Below are 19199 nucleotides of genomic sequence, written 5' to 3'. Positions count from 1 at the left end.
CTCTGCAGTCTTTTTCACCTAGGACCCTGTAAATAAGATGGCGGCTGATGGCTGGTCCAAGCAGCAACATCGTTGTTTAGTAAATTATTTATTAAATTATTTTATATTGTTCCCTTATAAAGAATGGCTGGACCATTATACAACCTCTTGTGTCACCCCCTCATCCTCATAGTCTGTAAGCTCTTGTGAGCAGGGCCCTCACTCCTATTGTTCCATATGACTGTTTGTTCTTTGTAATGTAATATAGTTGTATATGTCCCCTATGATTTGTAAAGCGCTACGGAATTTGATGGCGCCATATAAATAAAGATTATTATTATTATATTAGTAGTAGTCATTGTTAGTGTCCAGTAGTCATTGTTAGTCCACAGAGGTCATTGTTAGTCTCCAGTAGTCATTGTTAGTCTCCAGTAGTCATTGTTAGTCCACAGAGGTCATTGTTAGTCTCCAGTAGTCATTGTTAGTCTCCAGTAGTCATTGTTAGTCTCCAGTAGTCATTGTTAGTGTCCAGTAGTCATTGTTAGTCCACAGAGGTCATTGTTAGTGTCCAGTAGTCATTGTTAGTCCCTACTACTCATTGTTCATCTCCAGTAGTCATTGTTAGTCTCCAGTAGTCATTGTTAGTCCCCAGTAGTCATTGTTAGTCTCCAGAAGTCATTGTTAGACACCAGTAGTCATTGTTAGTCTCCAGTAGTCATTGTTAGTGGCCAGTAGTCATGGTTTGACCCCAGTAGTCATTGTTATTCTCCAGTAGTCATTGTTAGTCTCCAGTAGTCATTGTTAGACCCCAGTAGTCATTGTTATTCTCCAGTAGTCATTGTTAGTCCCCAATAGTCATTGTTAGTCCCCAATAGTCATTGTTAGACCCCAGTAGTCATTGTTAGACACCAGTAGTCATTGTTAGTCCCGCATAGTCATTTGTAGTCCCCGGTAGTCATTGTTAGACCCCAGTAGTCATTGTTAGACCCCAGTAGTCATTGTTAGTCCCTAGTAGTCATTGTTAGACCCCAGTAGTCATTGTTAGACACCAGTAGTCATTGTTAGTCCCCAGTAGTCATTGTTAGTGTCCAGTAGTCATGGTTAGACTCTAGTAGTCATTGTTAGACCCCAGTAGTCATTGTTATTCTCCAGTAGTCATTGTTAGTCCCCAATAGTCATTGATAGACCCCAGTAGTCATTGTTAGACACCAGTAGTCATTGTTAGTCCCCAATAGTCATTGTTAGACCCCAGTAGTCATTGTTAGACACCAGTAGTCATTGTTAGTCCCCAGTTGTCATTGTTATTATCCAGTAGTCATTGTTAGTCCCCAATAGTCATTGTTAGTCCCCAGTAGTCATTGTTAGTCCCCAATAGTCATTGTTAGTCCCCAATAGTTATTGTTAGACACCAGTAGTCATTGTTTGTCCCCAATAGTCATTGTTAGTCCCCAATAGTCATTGTTAGACCCCAATAGTCATTGTTAGACACCAGTAGTCATTGTTAGTCCCCTGTAGTCATTTTTAGTCCCCAGTAGTCATTGTTAGACCCCAGTAGTCATTGTTAGACCCCAGTAGTCATTGTTAGTCCCTAGTAGTCATTGTTAGACCCCAGTAGTCATTGTATACACCAGTAGGCATTGCTAGTCTCCAGTAGCCATTGCTAGACCCCAGTAGTCATTGTTAGTCTCCAGTAGTCATTGTTAGACCCCAGTAGTCATTGTTAGTCTCCAGTAGTCATTGTTAGTCTCCAGTAGTCATTGTTAGACCCCAGTAGTTATTGTTATACAACAGTAGTCATTGTTAGTCTTTAGTAGTCATTGTTAGTCCCCAGTAGTCATTGTTAGACCCCAGTAGTCAGTGTATACACCAGTAGGCATTATTAGTCTCCAGTAGTCATTGTTAGTGTCCAGTAGACATTGTTAGTCCCCAGTAGTCATTGTTAGTCTCCAGTAGTCATTGTTAGTCTCCAGTAGTCATTCTTAGTGTCCAGTAGTCATTGTTAGTCTCCAGTAGTCATTCTTAGTGTGCAGTAGTCATTCTAAGTGTCCAGTAGTCATTGTTAGACCCCAGTAGTCATTGTTAGTCCCCAGTAGTCATTGTTAGTCCCCAGTAGTCATTGTTAGTCTCCAGTAGTCATTGTCAGTCTCCAGTAGTCATTTTTAGTCCCCAGTAGTCATTGTTAGTCCCTAGTAGTCATTCGTATTGTCCAGTAGTCATTGTCAGTCTCCAGTAGTCATTTTTAGTCCCCAGTAGTCATTGTTAGTCCCCAGTAGTCATTCGTATTGTCCAGTAGTCATTGTTAGTCTCCAATAGTCATTGTTAGTCTCCAGTAGTCATTGTTAGACCCCAGTAGTTATGGTTAGACCCCAGTAGTCATTGTTAGTCTTCAGTAGTCATTGTTAGTGTCCAGCAATCATTGTTAGTCTCCAGTTGTCATTGTTAGTCTCAAGTAGTCATTGTTATACACCAGTAGTCATTCTTAGTGTCCGGTAGTCATTGTTAGTCTTCAGTAGTCATTGTTAGTCTCCAGTAGTCACTGTTAGTCTTTAGTAGTCATTTTTAGTGTCCCGTAGTCATTGTTAGTCTCCAGTAGTCATTGTTAGTCTCCAGTAGTCATTGTTAGTCTCCAGTAGTCATTGTTAGTCTCCAGTAGTCACTGTTAGACCCCAGTAGTCATTGTTAGTCTCCAGTAGTCATTGTTAGTCTCCAGTAGTCACTGTTAGTCCCCAGTAGTCATTGTTAGTGTCCAGTAGTCATTGTTAGACCCCAGTAGTCATTGTTAGTCTCCAGTAGTCATTGTTAGTGTCCAGTAGTCATTGTTAGACCCCAGTAGTCATTGTTAGACCCCAGTAGTCATTGTTAGTCTCCAGTAGTCATTGTTAGTGTCCAGTAGTCACTGTTAGTCTCCAGTAGTCACTGTTAGTCTCCAGTAGTTGTTACTATGTGATGTACCGAGTAGTTGGTTCATGGCCTTCAGTTCTTCATCGTACAGAGAGTCGGTGACATCGGTGACATTTACTCGGCCTCGGTTCTTGGTGTGATACAATATTCCGAAGGTGCAGCGACTGAGCTCCGCATAGATCTGGCCTGACTGGTTGTTGGATATAAAAAAGGGTCTGACCTCAGAGACGTAAGGACTGAAAACCTTAGACCTCAACTGCTTCACCAACCAGGAATAATCAGACTCTGAGGATCGTGAGAAAATCCCAACAGTCCCGAGGTCCTGGAACAGAGAAATAATGAGGATCGGTGACCGCTCCAGGGGCTCTATAGATAAATATGAGATAGATAGATAGATAGAAGATAGATAGATAGATAGATAGATAGATAGATAGATAGATAGATCTGGGATAGAAGTTGATACTTACATCATGTCTCGCTGGGGGCTTCGGTTTATCTGCAGGTTCTGTTATACACAAAAATGGAAACAGAAAAGTTTCAGTGATTGTTATCTTATCCATTGTATGCAGGGGCGTTGCGAGGCCCCGGATCAGCAGGAGACTTATCTCGCATCCCACCTCCATCTGCTACTTCTGCGTCGTTCAGTTGGTTTTGGAAGTTGATTTGAGGGGTCGTGTACATGAATAGTCACTACTGAACCCCCAATAAATATGCATTAGCCTATGCCCCGAATCTTCTACCCCCTAGCAACACCCCTGGTTGTAGATGATATAATGTCCCAGCCGGTGCGGGGTCCTGACTGCAGAATATTCCCCATAGGGGGAGTCTTCAGGATGTTCCCCTCACTGTACCCCCCGGGGTGTTTAGCGTCTGAGCTAATGACTGTGCAAAGGGGTTAGAAGCGATCAGGGTCCAGAAATGTATTAGGGCCCCTTTATTTAGCAGGTTGGGTCCTTTTCTCCCGTAGTGGGGGGCTCTGTGTGCTATGTGACTAGGGGCCGGGCTAGTCTTGTGGGTGGTACTGGCAGTGAGCACAGCTTAAAGGGAACCTGTCACCAGGAATGTCACTGTAGTAACAGATTCCAGTAGCCTCTGTACTGCTGATTTAAAAAATGCCTTTGTCAGCATTCTGAATCATTTCAGTACTTGATAATAGTTTATTTCACATTACTTGGTGAGTCTCAAGGTCTCTTGTATTCTTCTTCTCCCTTGCCTGCTCAATGCACAGGACGGGAAGTGGGGAGGGAGCAGGATGAGTATTGAAGAAAGGAGACGGACACAGGCGCACACAGGCTGCAGCTGTTCTTCCCCCGGGACTCACCACACGCTGCTGGCAGGGAGCCAGGTAATGTGATATAAACTACTGTAAAGTACTGAAATGATTCAGAATACTGACAAAAGCATTTTTATGACCAGCACAGCAGAGGCCACTGGAACCTGCCACCTGCTAAAAATAAAGGTTCCCTTTAAATACTTAGTGCAGCCACTTCCTCTCCTCTCCAATGGATTGCACTTCCCGCTTAGACCCTACAGCTGGCGGCTCGGGTCCTCTACACACATCTATGTACAAGTATTGCATGACTATCTAGGAAGTGTTTGTAGTCTGTTACCGTGGTGACACCTAAAATTGGCAGCAAATATTTCTTTAAATCCGCTCCAAAATTTTTAGTAATAAATTTTGAGTGGATCCCTGCGAGGAGGTGATTTGTCAGCGACCACCTCCCTCCATGTACCCACCATCAGTGCCTCGTCACCTGTCCTCACTGTAACCTAAGGGGGGGGGGGAGTCTACAATTCCTGCACCGCAAGGATCCGCGGACCCCTGCTCCCCGGGAAGCCCCCCTTCTGGTTATAGAAGGTAGGTGCAGGCTGTCCTCACATTACTAGATGGGTTCACCCCTTACCAGCTCGCTGAGTACATGGGGGGCCGCTGGGTGGTCCTGGAAGCTTTACTGCCCTCTCCATTGATTCCTGGAGCTTGTTCCACTTCTCCTGGGACTTCATCTTTTCTTCTTCGTTTCTTGAATAAATCTCCAGATATTCTGTCTGCCTCTTTTCCTCCTCCCGCCTGAACACGAAGAGAGGCGCCACTGAGCAGAGCGAAGACCTTCTGTACAGCGCCCGGAGTTCTGCTTCTGCTCCCTCATCGTCCAGGTCATCGACCACAACCATCGCTGTCACCTTCTTATTACCTGCACATGGAAGGGTCAGAGTCACTCAGAGGCTGCTCAGGAGCTGGACATTATGGGGGTCATTTACTAAGGGCCCAATTCGCGTTTTCCCAGACGTGTTACCCGAATATTTCCGATTTGCGCCGATTTTCCCTGTATTGCCACAGGTTTTTGGCGCACTCGATCGGATTGTGGCGCATCGGCGCCGGAATGCACGCAAAGGAAACCGGGGGGCGTAGCCGAATGAAAACCCGACGGACTCGGAAAAACCGCTGCATTAAAAAAAAAAAAGTGTCGCGGGATTCGCGCTTACCTTCACCAGGTATAGGATGGTGCATTCCGGCGGACCTCCTGGAACTTCAGTGCAGCAGCGACATCTGGTGGACGGCGGAGGAACTGCCTTAGTGAATCGCCAGACCCGAATCCACCGCAGAGAAAGCGCCGCTGGATCACGACAGGACCGGGTAAGTAAATCTGCCCCTATATTGGGGATAATTTGAATGCATCTGCTGATACATGGGGTGAAGTTGTGTTATATCAGTCAGTGGGACCATGTTATCACCTGGTGCTACATCCCATACACTGTAGGTGAAATGACATCATGATGATCATCCTGGAGGACTGCATTGCAATGCGTTAACACAAGTGCAGTGTGTACTATGTGCAGTGTGTACTGTGTGCAGGGTGTTCTATGTGCAGTGTGTACTATGTGCAGTGTGTACTATGTGCAGTGTGTGTACTATGTGCAGGGTGTGTACTATGTGCAGGGTGTGTACTATGTGCAGTGTGTGTACTATGTGCAGTGTGTGTACTATGTGCAGGGTGTGTACTATGTGCAGGGAGTGTACTATGCGCAGTGTGTACTATGTGCAGGGTGTGTACTATGTGCATGGTGTGCACTATGTGCAGGGTGTACTATGTGCATTGTGTACTATGTGAAGGGTGTGTACTATGTGCAGTGTGTACTATGTGCAGTGTGTACTATGTGCAGTGTGTACTATGTGCAGTGTGTAGTTTGTGCAGGGTGTACTATGTGCAGTGTGTACTATGTGCAGTGTGTACTATGTGCAGGGTGTACTATGTGCAGGGTGTTTACTATGTGCAGGGTGTTTACTATGTGCAGGGTGTTTACTATGTGCAGGGTGTACTATGTGCAGGGTGTACTATGTGCAGGGTGTGTACTGTGTGCAGTGTGTACTATGTGCAGTGTGTAATATGTGCAGGGTGTACTATGTGCAGGGTGTACTATGTTCAGGGTATACTATGTGCAGGGTGTACTATGTGTGGGGTGTACTATGTGTAAGGTGTACTATATGCAGTGTGTACTATGTGCAATGTGTAGTTTGTGCAGGGTGTACTATGTGCAGTATGTACTATGTGCATTGTGTACTATGTGCAGGGTGTGTACTATGGGCAGGGTGTACTATGTGCAGTGTGTACTATGTTCAGGGTGTACTATGTGCATGGTATACTATGTGCAGGGTGTACTATGTGTGGGGTGTACTATGTGTAAGGTGTACTATGTGCAGTGTGTACTATGTGCATTGTGTACTATGTGCAGGATGTGTACTATGTGCAGTGTGTACTTTGTGCAGTGTGTACTTTGTGCAGGGTGTACTATGTGCGGGGTGTGTACTATGTGCAGGGTGTACTATGTGCAGTGTGTACTATGTGCAGGGTGTACTATGTGCAGGGTGTGTACTATGTGCAGGGTGTACTATGTGCAGGGGTGTGTACTATGTGCAGGGGGTGTACTATGTGCACGGTGTGCAGTCTGTGCAGGGCTGTACTATGTGCAGAGGGTGTACCTGGTGCTACATCCCATACACTGTAGGTGAAATGACATCATGATGATCATCCTGGAGGACTGCATTGCAATGCGTTAACACAAGTGCAGTGTGTACTATGTGCAGGGTGTACTGTGTGCAGTGTGTACTATGTGCAGTGTGTACTATGTGCAGGGTGTACTATGTGTGGGGTGTACTATGTGTAAGGTGTACTATGTGCAGTGTGTACTATGTGCATTGTGTACTATGTGCAGGGTGTACTATGTGCTGTGTGTACTTTGTGCAGGGTGTACTATGTGCGGGGTGTGTACTATGTGCAGTGTGTACTATGTGCAGTGTGTACTATGTGCAGGGTGTACTATGTGCATGGTATACTATGTGCAGGGTGTACTATGTGTGGGGTGTACTATGTGTAAGGTGTACTATGTGCAGTGTGTACTATGTGCATTGTGTACTATGTGCAGGATGTGTACTATGTGCAGTGTGTACTTTGTGCAGGGTGTACTATGTGCGGGGTGTGTAATTTGTGCAGTGTGTACTATGTGCAGTGTGTACTATGTGCAGTGTGTACTATGTGCAGGGTGTGTACTATGTGCAGGGTGTGTACTATGTGCAGGGTGTACTATGTGCAGTGTGTACTATGTGCAGGGTGTGTACTATGTGCAGGGGGTGTACTATGTGCACGGTGTGCAGTATGTGCAGGGCTGTACTATGTGCAGAGGGTGTACTCTGTGTAGTGTGTATACTATGTGCAGTGTGTACTATGTGCAGGGTGTACTATGCGGAGTGTGTACTATGTGCAGGGTGTGTACTATGTGCAGTGTGTACTATGTGCAGGGTGTACTATGTGCAGTGTGTACTATGTGCAGGGTGTGTACTATGTGCAGTGTGTACTATGTGCAGGGTGTACTATGTGCAGTGTGTAGTTTGTGCAGGGTATATTATGTACAGGGTGTGTACTATGTGCAGGGTGTGTACTATGTGCAGGGGGTGTACTATGTGCAGGGTGTGCAGTATGTGCAGGGCTGTACTATGTGCAGGGGGTGTACTCTGTGCAGTGTGTGTACCATGTGCAGTGTGTACTATGTGCAGGGTGTACTATGCGGAGTGTGTACTATGCGGAGTGTGTACTATGTGCAGGGTGTGTACTATGGGCAGGGTTTTTTATGTGCAGTGTTTACTATGTGCAGTGTATACTATGTGCAGGGTGTGTACTATATGCAGGGTGTACTAAGTGCAGGGTGTGTACTATGTGCAGGGGGTGTGTACTATGTGCAGGGTGTGCAGTATATGCAGGGGGTGTACTATGTGCATAATGTGTACTATGGGCAGGGTGTACTATGCTCAGTGTATACTATGTGCAGGGTGTGTACTATGTGCAGTGTGTATACCATGTGCAGTGTGTACTATTTGCAGGGTGTACTATGTGCAGGGGGTATATTATGTGCAGGGTGTGTACAATGTGCAGTGTGTACTATGCGGAGTGTGTACTAAGTGCAGGGTGTGTACTATGTGCAGGGTGTATTATGTGCAGCGTGTACTATGTGCAGGGTGTGTACTATGTGCAGTGTGTACTATGTGCTGTGTGTACTATGTGCAGTGTGTACTATGTGCAGTGTGTAGTTTGTGCAGGGTGTACTATGTGCAGTGTGTACTATGTGCAGTGTGTAATATGTGCAGGGTGTACTATGTGCAGGGTATACTATGTGCAGGGTGTACTATGTGTGGGGTGTACTATGTGCAGGGGGTGTACTATATGCAGTGTGTACTATGGGCAGTGTGTACTATGTGCAATGTGTAGTTTGTGCAGGGTGTACTATGTGCAGTGTGTACTATGTGCATTGTGTACTATGTGCAGGGTGTGTACTATGGGCAGGGTGTACTGTGTGCAGTGTGTACTATGTTCAGGGTGTACTATGAGCAGGGTATACTATGTGCAGGGTGTTCTATGTGTGGGGTGTACTATGTGTAAGGTGTACTATGTGCAGTGTGTACTATGTGCAGTGTGTACTATGTGCAGTGTGTACCATGTGCAGGATGTTTACTATGTGCAGTGTGTACTTTGTGCAGGGTGTACTATGTGCAGGGGGTGTACTATGGGCAGGGTTTGCTATGTGCAGTGTGTTCTATGCGGAGTGTGTATTATGTGCTGGGTGTGTACTATGTGCAGGGTTTACAATGTGCAGTGTGTACTATGTGCAGTGTGTGTACTATATGCAGTGTGTACTATGCGGAGTGTGTACTATGTGCAGGGTGTGTACTTTGGGCAGGGTGTACTATGTGCAGTGTGTACTATGCGGAGTGTGTATTATGTGCTGGGTGTGTACTATGGGCAGGGTGTAGTATGTGCAGTGTGTGTACTATGTGCAGGGTGTGTGTACTATGTGCGGAGTGTGTACTATGCGCAGAGTGTGTACAATGTGCAGAGGGTGTACTATGTGCAGTGTGTACTATGTGCAGGGGGTGTACTATGTGCAGTGTGTACTATGTGCAGGGTGTACTATGTGCAGGATGTGTGTACTATGTGCAGTGTGTACTATGTGCAGTGTGCACTATGTGCAGGGTGTGTGTACTATGTGCGGAGTGTGTACTATGCGCGGAGTGTGTACAATGTGCAGGGTGTACTGTGTACAGGGGGTGACTATGTGCAGTGTGTACTATGTGCAGTGTGTACTATGTGCAGGGGGTGTACTATGTGCAGGGTGTACTATGCGGAGTGTGTACTAAGTGCAGGGTGTGTACTATGTGCAGGGTGTATTATGTGCAGCGTGTACTATGTGCAGGGTGTGTACTATGTGCAGTGTGTACTATGTGCTGTGTGTACTATGTGCAGTGTGTACTATGTGCAGTGTGTAGTTTGTGCAGGGTGTACTATGTGCAGTGTGTACTATGTGCAGTGTGTAATATGTGCAGGGTGTACTATGTGCAGGGTATACTATGTGCAGGGTGTACTATGTGTGGGGTGTACTATGTGCAGGGGGTGTACTATATGCAGTGTGTACTATGGGCAGTGTGTACTATGTGCAATGTGTAGTTTGTGCAGGGTGTACTATGTGCAGTGTGTACTATGTGCATTGTGTACTATGTGCAGGGTGTGTACTATGGGCAGGGTGTACTGTGTGCAGTGTGTACTATGTTCAGGGTGTACTATGAGCAGGGTATACTATGTGCAGGGTGTTCTATGTGTGGGGTGTACTATGTGTAAGGTGTACTATGTGCAGTGTGTACTATGTGCAGTGTGTACTATGTGCAGTGTGTACCATGTGCAGGATGTTTACTATGTGCAGTGTGTACTTTGTGCAGGGTGTACTATGTGCAGGGGGTGTACTATGGGCAGGGTTTGCTATGTGCAGTGTGTTCTATGCGGAGTGTGTATTATGTGCTGGGTGTGTACTATGTGCAGGGTTTACAATGTGCAGTGTGTACTATGTGCAGTGTGTGTACTATATGCAGTGTGTACTATGCGGAGTGTGTACTATGTGCAGGGTGTGTACTTTGGGCAGGGTGTACTATGTGCAGTGTGTACTATGCGGAGTGTGTATTATGTGCTGGGTGTGTACTATGGGCAGGGTGTAGTATGTGCAGTGTGTGTACTATGTGCAGGGTGTGTGTACTATGTGCGGAGTGTGTACTATGCGCAGAGTGTGTACAATGTGCAGAGGGTGTACTATGTGCAGTGTGTACTATGTGCAGGGGGTGTACTATGTGCAGTGTGTACTATGTGCAGGGTGTACTATGTGCAGGATGTGTGTACTATGTGCAGTGTGTACTATGTGCAGTGTGCACTATGTGCAGGGTGTGTGTACTATGTGCGGAGTGTGTACTATGCGCGGAGTGTGTACAATGTGCAGGGTGTACTGTGTACAGGGGGTGACTATGTGCAGTGTGTACTATGTGCAGTGTGTACTATGTGCAGGGGGTGTACTATGTGCAGGGTGTACTGTGTACAGGGGGTGACTATGCGCAGTGTGTACTATGTGCAGGGTGTGTACTATGTGCAGGGTGTGTACTATGTGCAGTGTGTACTATGTGCAGTGTGTACTATGTGCAGGGTGTGTACTATGTGCAGTGTGTACTATGTGCAGGGGGTGTACTATGTGCAGGGTGTGTACTATGTACAGAGTGTGTACTATGTGCAGAGTGTGTACTATGTGCAGTGTGTACTATGTGCAGGGTGTGTACTATGTGCAGTGTGTGTACTATGTGCAGGGTGTGTACTATGTGCAGGGTGTGTACTATGTGCAGTGTGTACTATGTGCAGTGTGTACTATGTGCAGGGTGTGTACTATGTGCATGGTGTGTACTATGTGCAATGTCCTGTGTAGTGTGAAGGGGGCGCCAGATTAAGGATTTTTGGCGCACCACTTTTTTTGATGCATGGGGCATGTGACACAATTCCAACGGATTCTGCATGATAATGGTGTTGCACGTTCTGACTGAGCCCCAGAGCGCCCCCTTCAGTGCAGAGATTTGTGTGGTGTCGGGTATAGTGCAGCGCGGAGGCTTTAACCCCTTCACGGGGCAGCTTTTTTTCATACATTTTTCACTCTCTAAGTTTTTCATGTTTGTGCAGGGAGCCGTGTGGGGCTTATTTCACTTCTCCGTGATGTTATTTATTATTCCAGGTCACGTACTGGGAAGCCGGAAAACACTTCTAAATGTGGTGAAATTGCCAAAAAACGCATTTGCGTCACTTTCCTGTGCGCTCAGTTTTTACGACTTGCACCGCGCCCTCCATATATAACACGTCCGCTTTATTCCTTGGTTGGGTGCGATCGCGGTGACACCACATTTATAGGTTTTATTGTGTCTTAATACATTTTCAAAAATTTTATGAATGTGTACGAAAAAAAAAATTTGAATTTGTTTCGCCGTCTTTTGACGCTAATAACTTTTTCATACTTTGGTGCGCGGAGCCGTGTGAGGTGTCATTTTTTGTGAAACGAGCCGGCGTTTTCGTTGCTTCCATTCTGAGGTCTGTGCAACATTTTGATAACTTTTTATTATCAAAATGGTGTGAAAGTGGCGTTTTGGACGTTTGCCCGCTATTTTCCGCTATGGAGGTCACCGCCGGCAATAACCGTTTTTATATTTTGTAAGATCAGGCATTTTGAGATGCGGTAATACCTAACATGTTTGTGATTTTTACTGTTTATTACATTTGATATCAGTTCTAGGGAAAGAGGGGTGATTTGAATTCTTAGGTTTGCTGCAAAATGCAGCAACCCCCCCCCCCCCCTCTGTATGACGGGGGCTCACCCCATGATCCCTATTCATACAACCTCAGCACCTCTGAGCTATACATGTACAGGGCGGGGCATTAAATGTGGGTCAATGTTTATATAGACACAATGTTAACATGATAAAGTTTACATAATACAAATACAATTGACTGTTGTTTACAATAATTTACCAGACATCATACGCTGGTGCCAGCACCCACCACCTCTATCAGGTGGCTCCAGACTCCTGATATATCCACCAGGGGTTGTGCCACGCAGCAGTTCCACGTTGGATCCAGCTTGGTGAAGAACTTTGTGTACTGGTCCGGCACAACTATATGTGGACAGGAGCCGAGGGCTCATGGGGCGTAAAAGTGGATTGGGGGCACTAAGAGGAGGTATACGTTGCACAGGGGGCGCTATGAGGAGGTAATATGCCGCGTGTGCCGTGACTCAGGGGAGGACATAAAGGGGACCTGATACTGATACACAAAGCAGGTCCATATAGGTCTTTCCTCTTTCTCTTCTCTTGAGACACATTGGGGGGGCAGGGGGGGGAGGGTTTCCTTATATTCACTTTTTCCTAATATACAAAAGATCTATAGAATAAGATATTTACCTCGATCATCTAGAATCTTCTTAAATGTTGCCAGAGGCTTAGACTCCTCCTCCCTCCGGAGGGCTTCCTTGTTGAGGTGCAGGATGCAGGAGATGCGGCCGGTCGCCTTCACCTTGTGTAACTCTTCCTTAATCTTTTTGATGTGGGTGACCCTGAAGTCTACGTTGTGGTCAGTCCTCAGGATCGGCTCCAGCCAGTGGCTCTCGGATTGTGTGGACTCTCGGATGAAGAAGGCGACTTTGTTTCTTTCAGATTCCTTGAGACGTTTCTCATCTTTTTCCTGAATGCAGAGAGGAGTCTTAATGTTTATAATTATTGTCATTACTGTTTATAATGGATGAGAAAAAACTGGAGGAAGGATGAAAGACGAATGAAGAAAGAATGACAAAAACAAATGATAAAGGGTTGTAGAAGAATGATGGAAAATGGTAAAAGAATGATGGAGGGATTGGGAAAGAATGGTGGAGGAATGATGGAGCAATTGGGAAAGAATGGTGGAGGAATGATGGAGGACTTGGGAAAGAATGATGGAGGAATGATGGAGGGATTGGGAAACAATGGTAGAGGAATGATGGAGGGATTGGGAAAGAATGGTGGAGGAAGGATGGAGGAATTGGGAAACAATGGTGGAAGAATGATGGAGGGATTGGGAAACAATGGTGGAGGAATGATGGAAGGATTGGGAAAGAATGGTGGAGGAATGATGGAGGAATTGGGAAAAATGATGGAGGAATAATGGAAGGATTGGGAAACAATGGTGGAGGAATGATGGAGGGATTGGGAAAGAATGGTGGAGGAATGATGGAGGAATTGGGAAAGAATGATGGAGGAATGATGGAAGGATTGGGAAACAATGGTAGAGGAATGATGGAGGGATTGGGAAAGAATGGTGGCGGAATGATGGAGGAATTGGGAAAAAATGGTGGAGGAATGATGGAGGGATTGGGAAAGAATGGTGGAGGAATGATGGAAGGATTGGGAAAGAATGGTGGAGGAATGATGGAGGGATTGGGGAAGAATGGTGGAGGAATGATGGAAGGATTGGGAAACAATGGTAGAGGAATGATGGAGGGATTGGGAAAGAATGGTGGAGGAATGATGGAGGAATTGGGAAACAATGGTGGAGGAATGATAGAGGGATTGGGAAAGAATGGTGGAGGAATGATGGAGGAATTGGGAAACAATGGTGGAGGAATGATAGAGGGATTGGGAAAGAATGGTGGAGGAATGATGGAGGGATTGGGAAAGAATGATGGAGGAATGATGGAGGGATTGGGAAAGAATGGTGGAGAAATGATGGAGGAATTGGGAAAGAATGATGGAGGAATGATGGAAGGATTGGGAAACAATGGCAGAGGAATGATGGAGGGATTGGGAAAGAATGGTGGAGGAATGATGGAGGAATTGGGAAACAATGGTGGAGGAATGATGGAGGAATTGGGAAAGAATGATGGAGGAATGATGGATGGATTGGGAAACAATGGTGGAGGAATGATGGAGGGATTGGGAAAGAATGGTGGAGGAATGATGGAGGAATTGGGAAAAAATGATGGAGGAATGATGGAAGGATTGGGAAAGAATGGTAGAGGAATGATGGAGGGATTGGGAAAGAATGGTGGAGGAATGATGGAGGAATTGGGAAACAATGGTGGAGGAATGATGGAGGGATTGGGAAAGAATGGTGGAGGAATGATGGAAGGATTGGGAAACAATGGTGGAGGAATGATGGAAGTATTGGGAAACAATGGTAGAGGAATGATGGAGGGATTGGGAAAGAATGGTGGAGGAATGATGGAAGGATTGGGAAAGAATGGTGGAGGAATGATGGAGGAATTGGGAAAGAATGATGGAGGAACGATGGAAGGATTGGGAAACAATGGTGGAGGAATGATGGAGGGATTGGAGAAAGAATGATGGAGGAATGATGGAGGGATTGTGAAAGAATGGTGGAGGAATGATGGAAGGATTGGGAAACAATGGTAGAGGAATGATTGAGGGATTGGGAAAGAATGGTGGAGGAATGATGGAGGAATTGGGAAACAATGGTGGAGGAATGATGGAGGGATTGGGAAAGAATGGTGGAGGAATGATGGAGGAATTGGGAAAGAATGATGGAGAAATGATGGAAGGATTGGGAAACAATGGTAGAGGAATGATGGAGGGGTTGGGAAAGAATGGTGGAGGAATGATGGAGGAATTGGGAAACAATGGTGGAGGAATGATGGAGGGATTGGGAAAGAATGGTGGAGGAATGATGGAAGGATTGGGAAACAATGGTGGAGGAATGATGAAGGAATTGGGAAAGAATGATGGAGGAATGATTGAAGGATTGGAAAACAATGGTGGAGGAATTATGGAGGGATTGGGAAACAATGGTGGAGGAATGATGGAGGAATTGGAAAACAATGGTGGAGGAATGATGGAGGGATTGGGAAAGAATGGTGGAGGAATGAAGGAGGAATTGGAAAACAATGGTGGAGGAATGATGGAGGGATTGGGAAAGAATGGTGGAGGAATGATGGAAGGATTGGGAAAGAATGGTGGAGGAATGATGGAGGGATTGGGAAAGAATGGTGGAGGAATGATGGAAGGATTGGGAAAGAATGGTAGAGGAATGATGGAGGGATTGGGAAAGAATGGTGGAGGAATGATGGAGGAATTGGGAAACAATGGTGGAGTAATGATGGAGGGATTGGGAAAGAAGGGTGGAGGAATGATGGAGGAATGATGGAAGGATGGGGAAACAAGAGTAGAGGAATGATGGAGGGGTTGGGAAAGAATGGTAGAGGAATGATTGGGAAACAATGGTGGAGGAATGATGGAGGAATTGGGAAAGAATGGTGTAGGAATGATGGAGGGATTGGGAAAGAATGGTGGAGGAATGATGGAGGAATTGGGAAAGAATGATGGAGAAATGATGGAAGGATTGGGAAAGAATGGTAGAGGAATGATGGAGGGATTGGGAAAGAATGGTGGAGGAATGATGGAGGAATTGGGAAAGAATGATGGAGGAATGATGGAAGGATTGGGAAACAATGGTGGAGGAATGATGGAGGGATTGGGAAACAATGGTGGAGGAATGATGGAGGAATTGGGAAACAATGGTGGATGAATGATGGAGGGATTGGGAAACAATGGTGGAGGAATGATGGAGGGATTGGGAAAGAAAGCTGGAGAAATGATGGAGGGATTGGGAAAGAATGGTGGAGGAATGATGGAAGGATTGGGAAAGAATGGTGGAGGAATGATGGAGGGATTGGGAAAGAATGGTGGAGGAATGATGAAGGAATGGTAGAAGAATGGTGGAGGAATGATTGACAATTGGTGGAGGAATGGCAGAAGAAAGTTGACGAAATGGTGGAGGAATGGCAAAGAGAATATTGGAGGAATGATGAAGGAATGGTAGAAGAATGATGGAGGAATGGTGGAGTATTGATGCAGATTTGGTGAAGAAATGATGAAAGAATGATGGATGGATGGATGGATGGATGGATGGAAGAGGGATGACTGCGAAATGGTGAAGAAATGCTTGAGGAAAGTTGTGTGAATGATGGAGGAGCAGTGGAGGAGTGATGGGTAAATTTAGAAGAATGATGGAGGAGGAATGGAGGAGAAAGGATGGAGGAACCCTTACATATTTGATAGATATAACATTAGTGCATAGTCTTATCCTATTGTCTTACCTTCCTCGTAACCAGAGGCTTCCGAGAATCTGCAAATCAGGAAGTCAGGAATGAGATTAATATTTATTGTGCAAAAAATTAACTTAAAGATTCATGGCCCCAAAGTGAGATCTATACCTGGACGCACACCTATCACCCTCTATCTCTGCATTCCCTGTACTTACCTCCACACCCTGTAGTATTACCACCTCCAGATAGAACGTCTCCCATCTTCTTTATCTTCTCCACCGTTTCTTGGCATTTGGGGTCTTTAAGAATCCAATCTATATTGTTAAATATGTGTAGTTTGCACTGAGCGCACTGGCCAGCGCCCCACTCAGACCGGACCTTCTTCTCTGAGGCCCTGATGTCCTCCAGCACCACAAGGATTTTCTCATGTCCTGAGAATGAAGATCAAATAAGGAAACATGATTATCTCTATCTATCTCCTATCTATCTATCTCCTATCTATCTTTGTCATATCTATCATTTTACCTTTTGTGGAGATGATCTTTTCTATGTAAGGTTCCACCTCCTGTAAGGATCTCCCTGATGAAGCACAGAAGATGACTACGTTGGATTTCTCCACTTCCGGCTTCCAGTCCTCGTCTTTGGCGCCAGGTGAAAGAGTAATGTGGCGACAATCGCTGATCCATTGTTTCACCCAGTTCTCCAGGATCCAATTTTCTTCCAATGAAAAGATGACTGCTCTGAGAGAGGAGACACAATCATGGAGAGTTTACAAGACCCACAGGTCGTACTCATCACCATCACCTCCTGACCTTCAGAATTAGAGAATAGCCAGATATGAGCTGTTACAACTAGAGAGAAACTACTATAACTAAAGAATGTCCACTGATGGATCCAAAGACCAAAAGATCTAGCAGCCAATGGCTGAGCAGCAGACTGACGAGGACCATTGTTTCATTGTCACCGATGGAACGTCAGACTGACGCAGCAATTATAATGAGGAGGCAGCTAATGACAGACCAGCATAATGACTAGGGTTGTTATAATTAGAAATCAGCCAATGAATGACACCTCAGTGGTGGATACAGTTTAGGACACCTCAGTGGTGGGATACAGTCTAGGACACCTCGGTGGTGGGATACAGTCTAGGAGACATCAGTGGTGGGATACAGTCTAGGACACCTCAGTGGTGGGATACAGTCTAGGACACCTCAGTGGTTGGATACAGTCTAGGACACCTTAGTGGTTGGATACAGTCTAGGACACCTCAGTGGTGGGATACAGTCTAGGACACCTCAGTGGTGGGATACAGTCTAGGACACCTCAGTGGTGGGATACAGTCTAGGACACCTCAGTGGTGGGATACAGTCTAGGAGACATCAGTGGTGGGATACAGTCTAGGACACCTCAGTGGTGGGATACAGTCTAGGACACCTCAGTGGTTGGATACAGTCTAGGACACCTTAGTGGTTGGATACAGTCTAGGACACCTCAGTGGTGGGATACAGTCTAGGACACCTCAGTGGTGGATACAGTCTAGGACACCTCAGTGGTGGATACAGTCTAGGACACCTCAGTGGTGGATACAGTCTAGGACACCTCAGTGGTGGATACAGTCTAGGACACCTCAGTGGTGGATACAGTCTAGGACACCTCAGTGGTGGATACAGTCTAGGACACCTCAGTGGTGGGATACAGTCTAGGACACCTCAGTGGTGGATACAGTCTAGGACACCTCAGTGGTGGATACAGTCTAGGACACCTCAGTGGTTGGATACAGTCTAGGACACCTCAGTGGTGGATACAGTCTAGGACACCTCAGTGGTGGGATACAGTCTAGGACACCTCAGTGGTGGATACAGTCTGGGGCACCTCAGTGGTGGATACAGTCTAGGACATCTCAGTGGTGGGATACAGTCTAGGACACCTCAGTGGTGGGATACAGTCTAGGACACCTCAGTGGTGGATACAGTGTAGGACAACTCAGTGGTGGATACAGTCTAGGACACCTCAGTGGTGGGATACAGTCTAGGACACCTCAGTGGTGGATACAGTCTAGGACACCTCAGTGGTGGGATACAGTCTAGGACACCTCAGTGGTGGATACAGTCTGGGGCACCTCAGTGGTGGATACAGTCTAGGACACCTCAGTGGTGGATACAGTCTAGGATACCTCAGTGGTGGATACAGTCTAGGATACCTCAGTGGTGGATACAGTCTAGGACACCTCAGTGGTGGATACAGTCTAGGACACCTCAGTGGTGGGATACAGTCTAGGACACCTCAGTGGTGGATACAGTCTAGGACACCTCAGTGGTGGATACAGTCTAGGACACCTCAGTGGTGGATACAGTCTAGGACACCTCAGTGGTGGGATACAGTCTAGGACACCTCAGTGGTGGGATACAGTCTAGGACACCTCAGTGGTGGGATACAGTCTAGGACACCTCAGTGGTGGATACAGTCTAGGACACCTCAGTGGTGGATACAGTCTAGGACACCTCAGTGGTGGGATACAGTCTAGGACATCTCAGTGGTGGATACAGTCTAGGACACCTCAGTGGTTGGATACAGTCTAGGACACCTCAGTGGTGGATACAGTCTAGGACACCTCAGTGGTGGATACAGTCTAGGACACCTCAGTGGTGGATACAGTCTAGGACACATCAGTGGTGGATACAGTCTAGGACACCTCAGCGGTGGATACAGTCTAGGACACCTCAGTGGTGGGATACAGTCTAGGACATCTCAGTGGTGGGATACAGTATAGGACACCTCAGTGGTGGATACAGTCTAGGACACCTCAGTGGTGGGATACAGTCTAGGACACCTCAGTGGTGGATACAGTCTAGGACATCTCAGTGGTGGGATACAGTCTAGGATACCTC

The 19199-nt window shown here is 46.2% G+C and overlaps 1 protein-coding gene across 1 annotated transcript in view; it reads right to left on the bottom strand.

Moving 5' to 3' along the window:
* The window catches only part of LOC140076256 (uncharacterized), a 73002-nt gene that overhangs the window by 39436 nt on the left and 14367 nt on the right, over positions 1-19199 (bottom strand). Inside the window, exons 2-8 of the mRNA XM_072122794.1 lie at positions 16837-17051; positions 16527-16742; positions 16363-16391; positions 12680-12959; positions 4785-5072; positions 3348-3385; positions 2932-3202 (exon numbers count right to left, since the gene is read on the bottom strand). Of these exons, the coding sequence (XP_071978895.1) occupies positions 2932-3202; positions 3348-3385; positions 4785-5072; positions 12680-12959; positions 16363-16391; positions 16527-16742; positions 16837-17051 (1337 nt within the window). The remainder of the gene's footprint in view (positions 1-2931; positions 3203-3347; positions 3386-4784; positions 5073-12679; positions 12960-16362; positions 16392-16526; positions 16743-16836; positions 17052-19199) is intronic.

The sequence above is a fragment of the Engystomops pustulosus genome, chromosome 8 (genome assembly GCF_040894005.1).
Source record: "Engystomops pustulosus chromosome 8, aEngPut4.maternal, whole genome shotgun sequence".
In the NCBI taxonomy this organism is placed as follows: Eukaryota; Metazoa; Chordata; class Amphibia; order Anura; family Leptodactylidae; genus Engystomops; species Engystomops pustulosus.
This window is presented reverse-complemented; position numbering and strand designations above follow the sequence as displayed.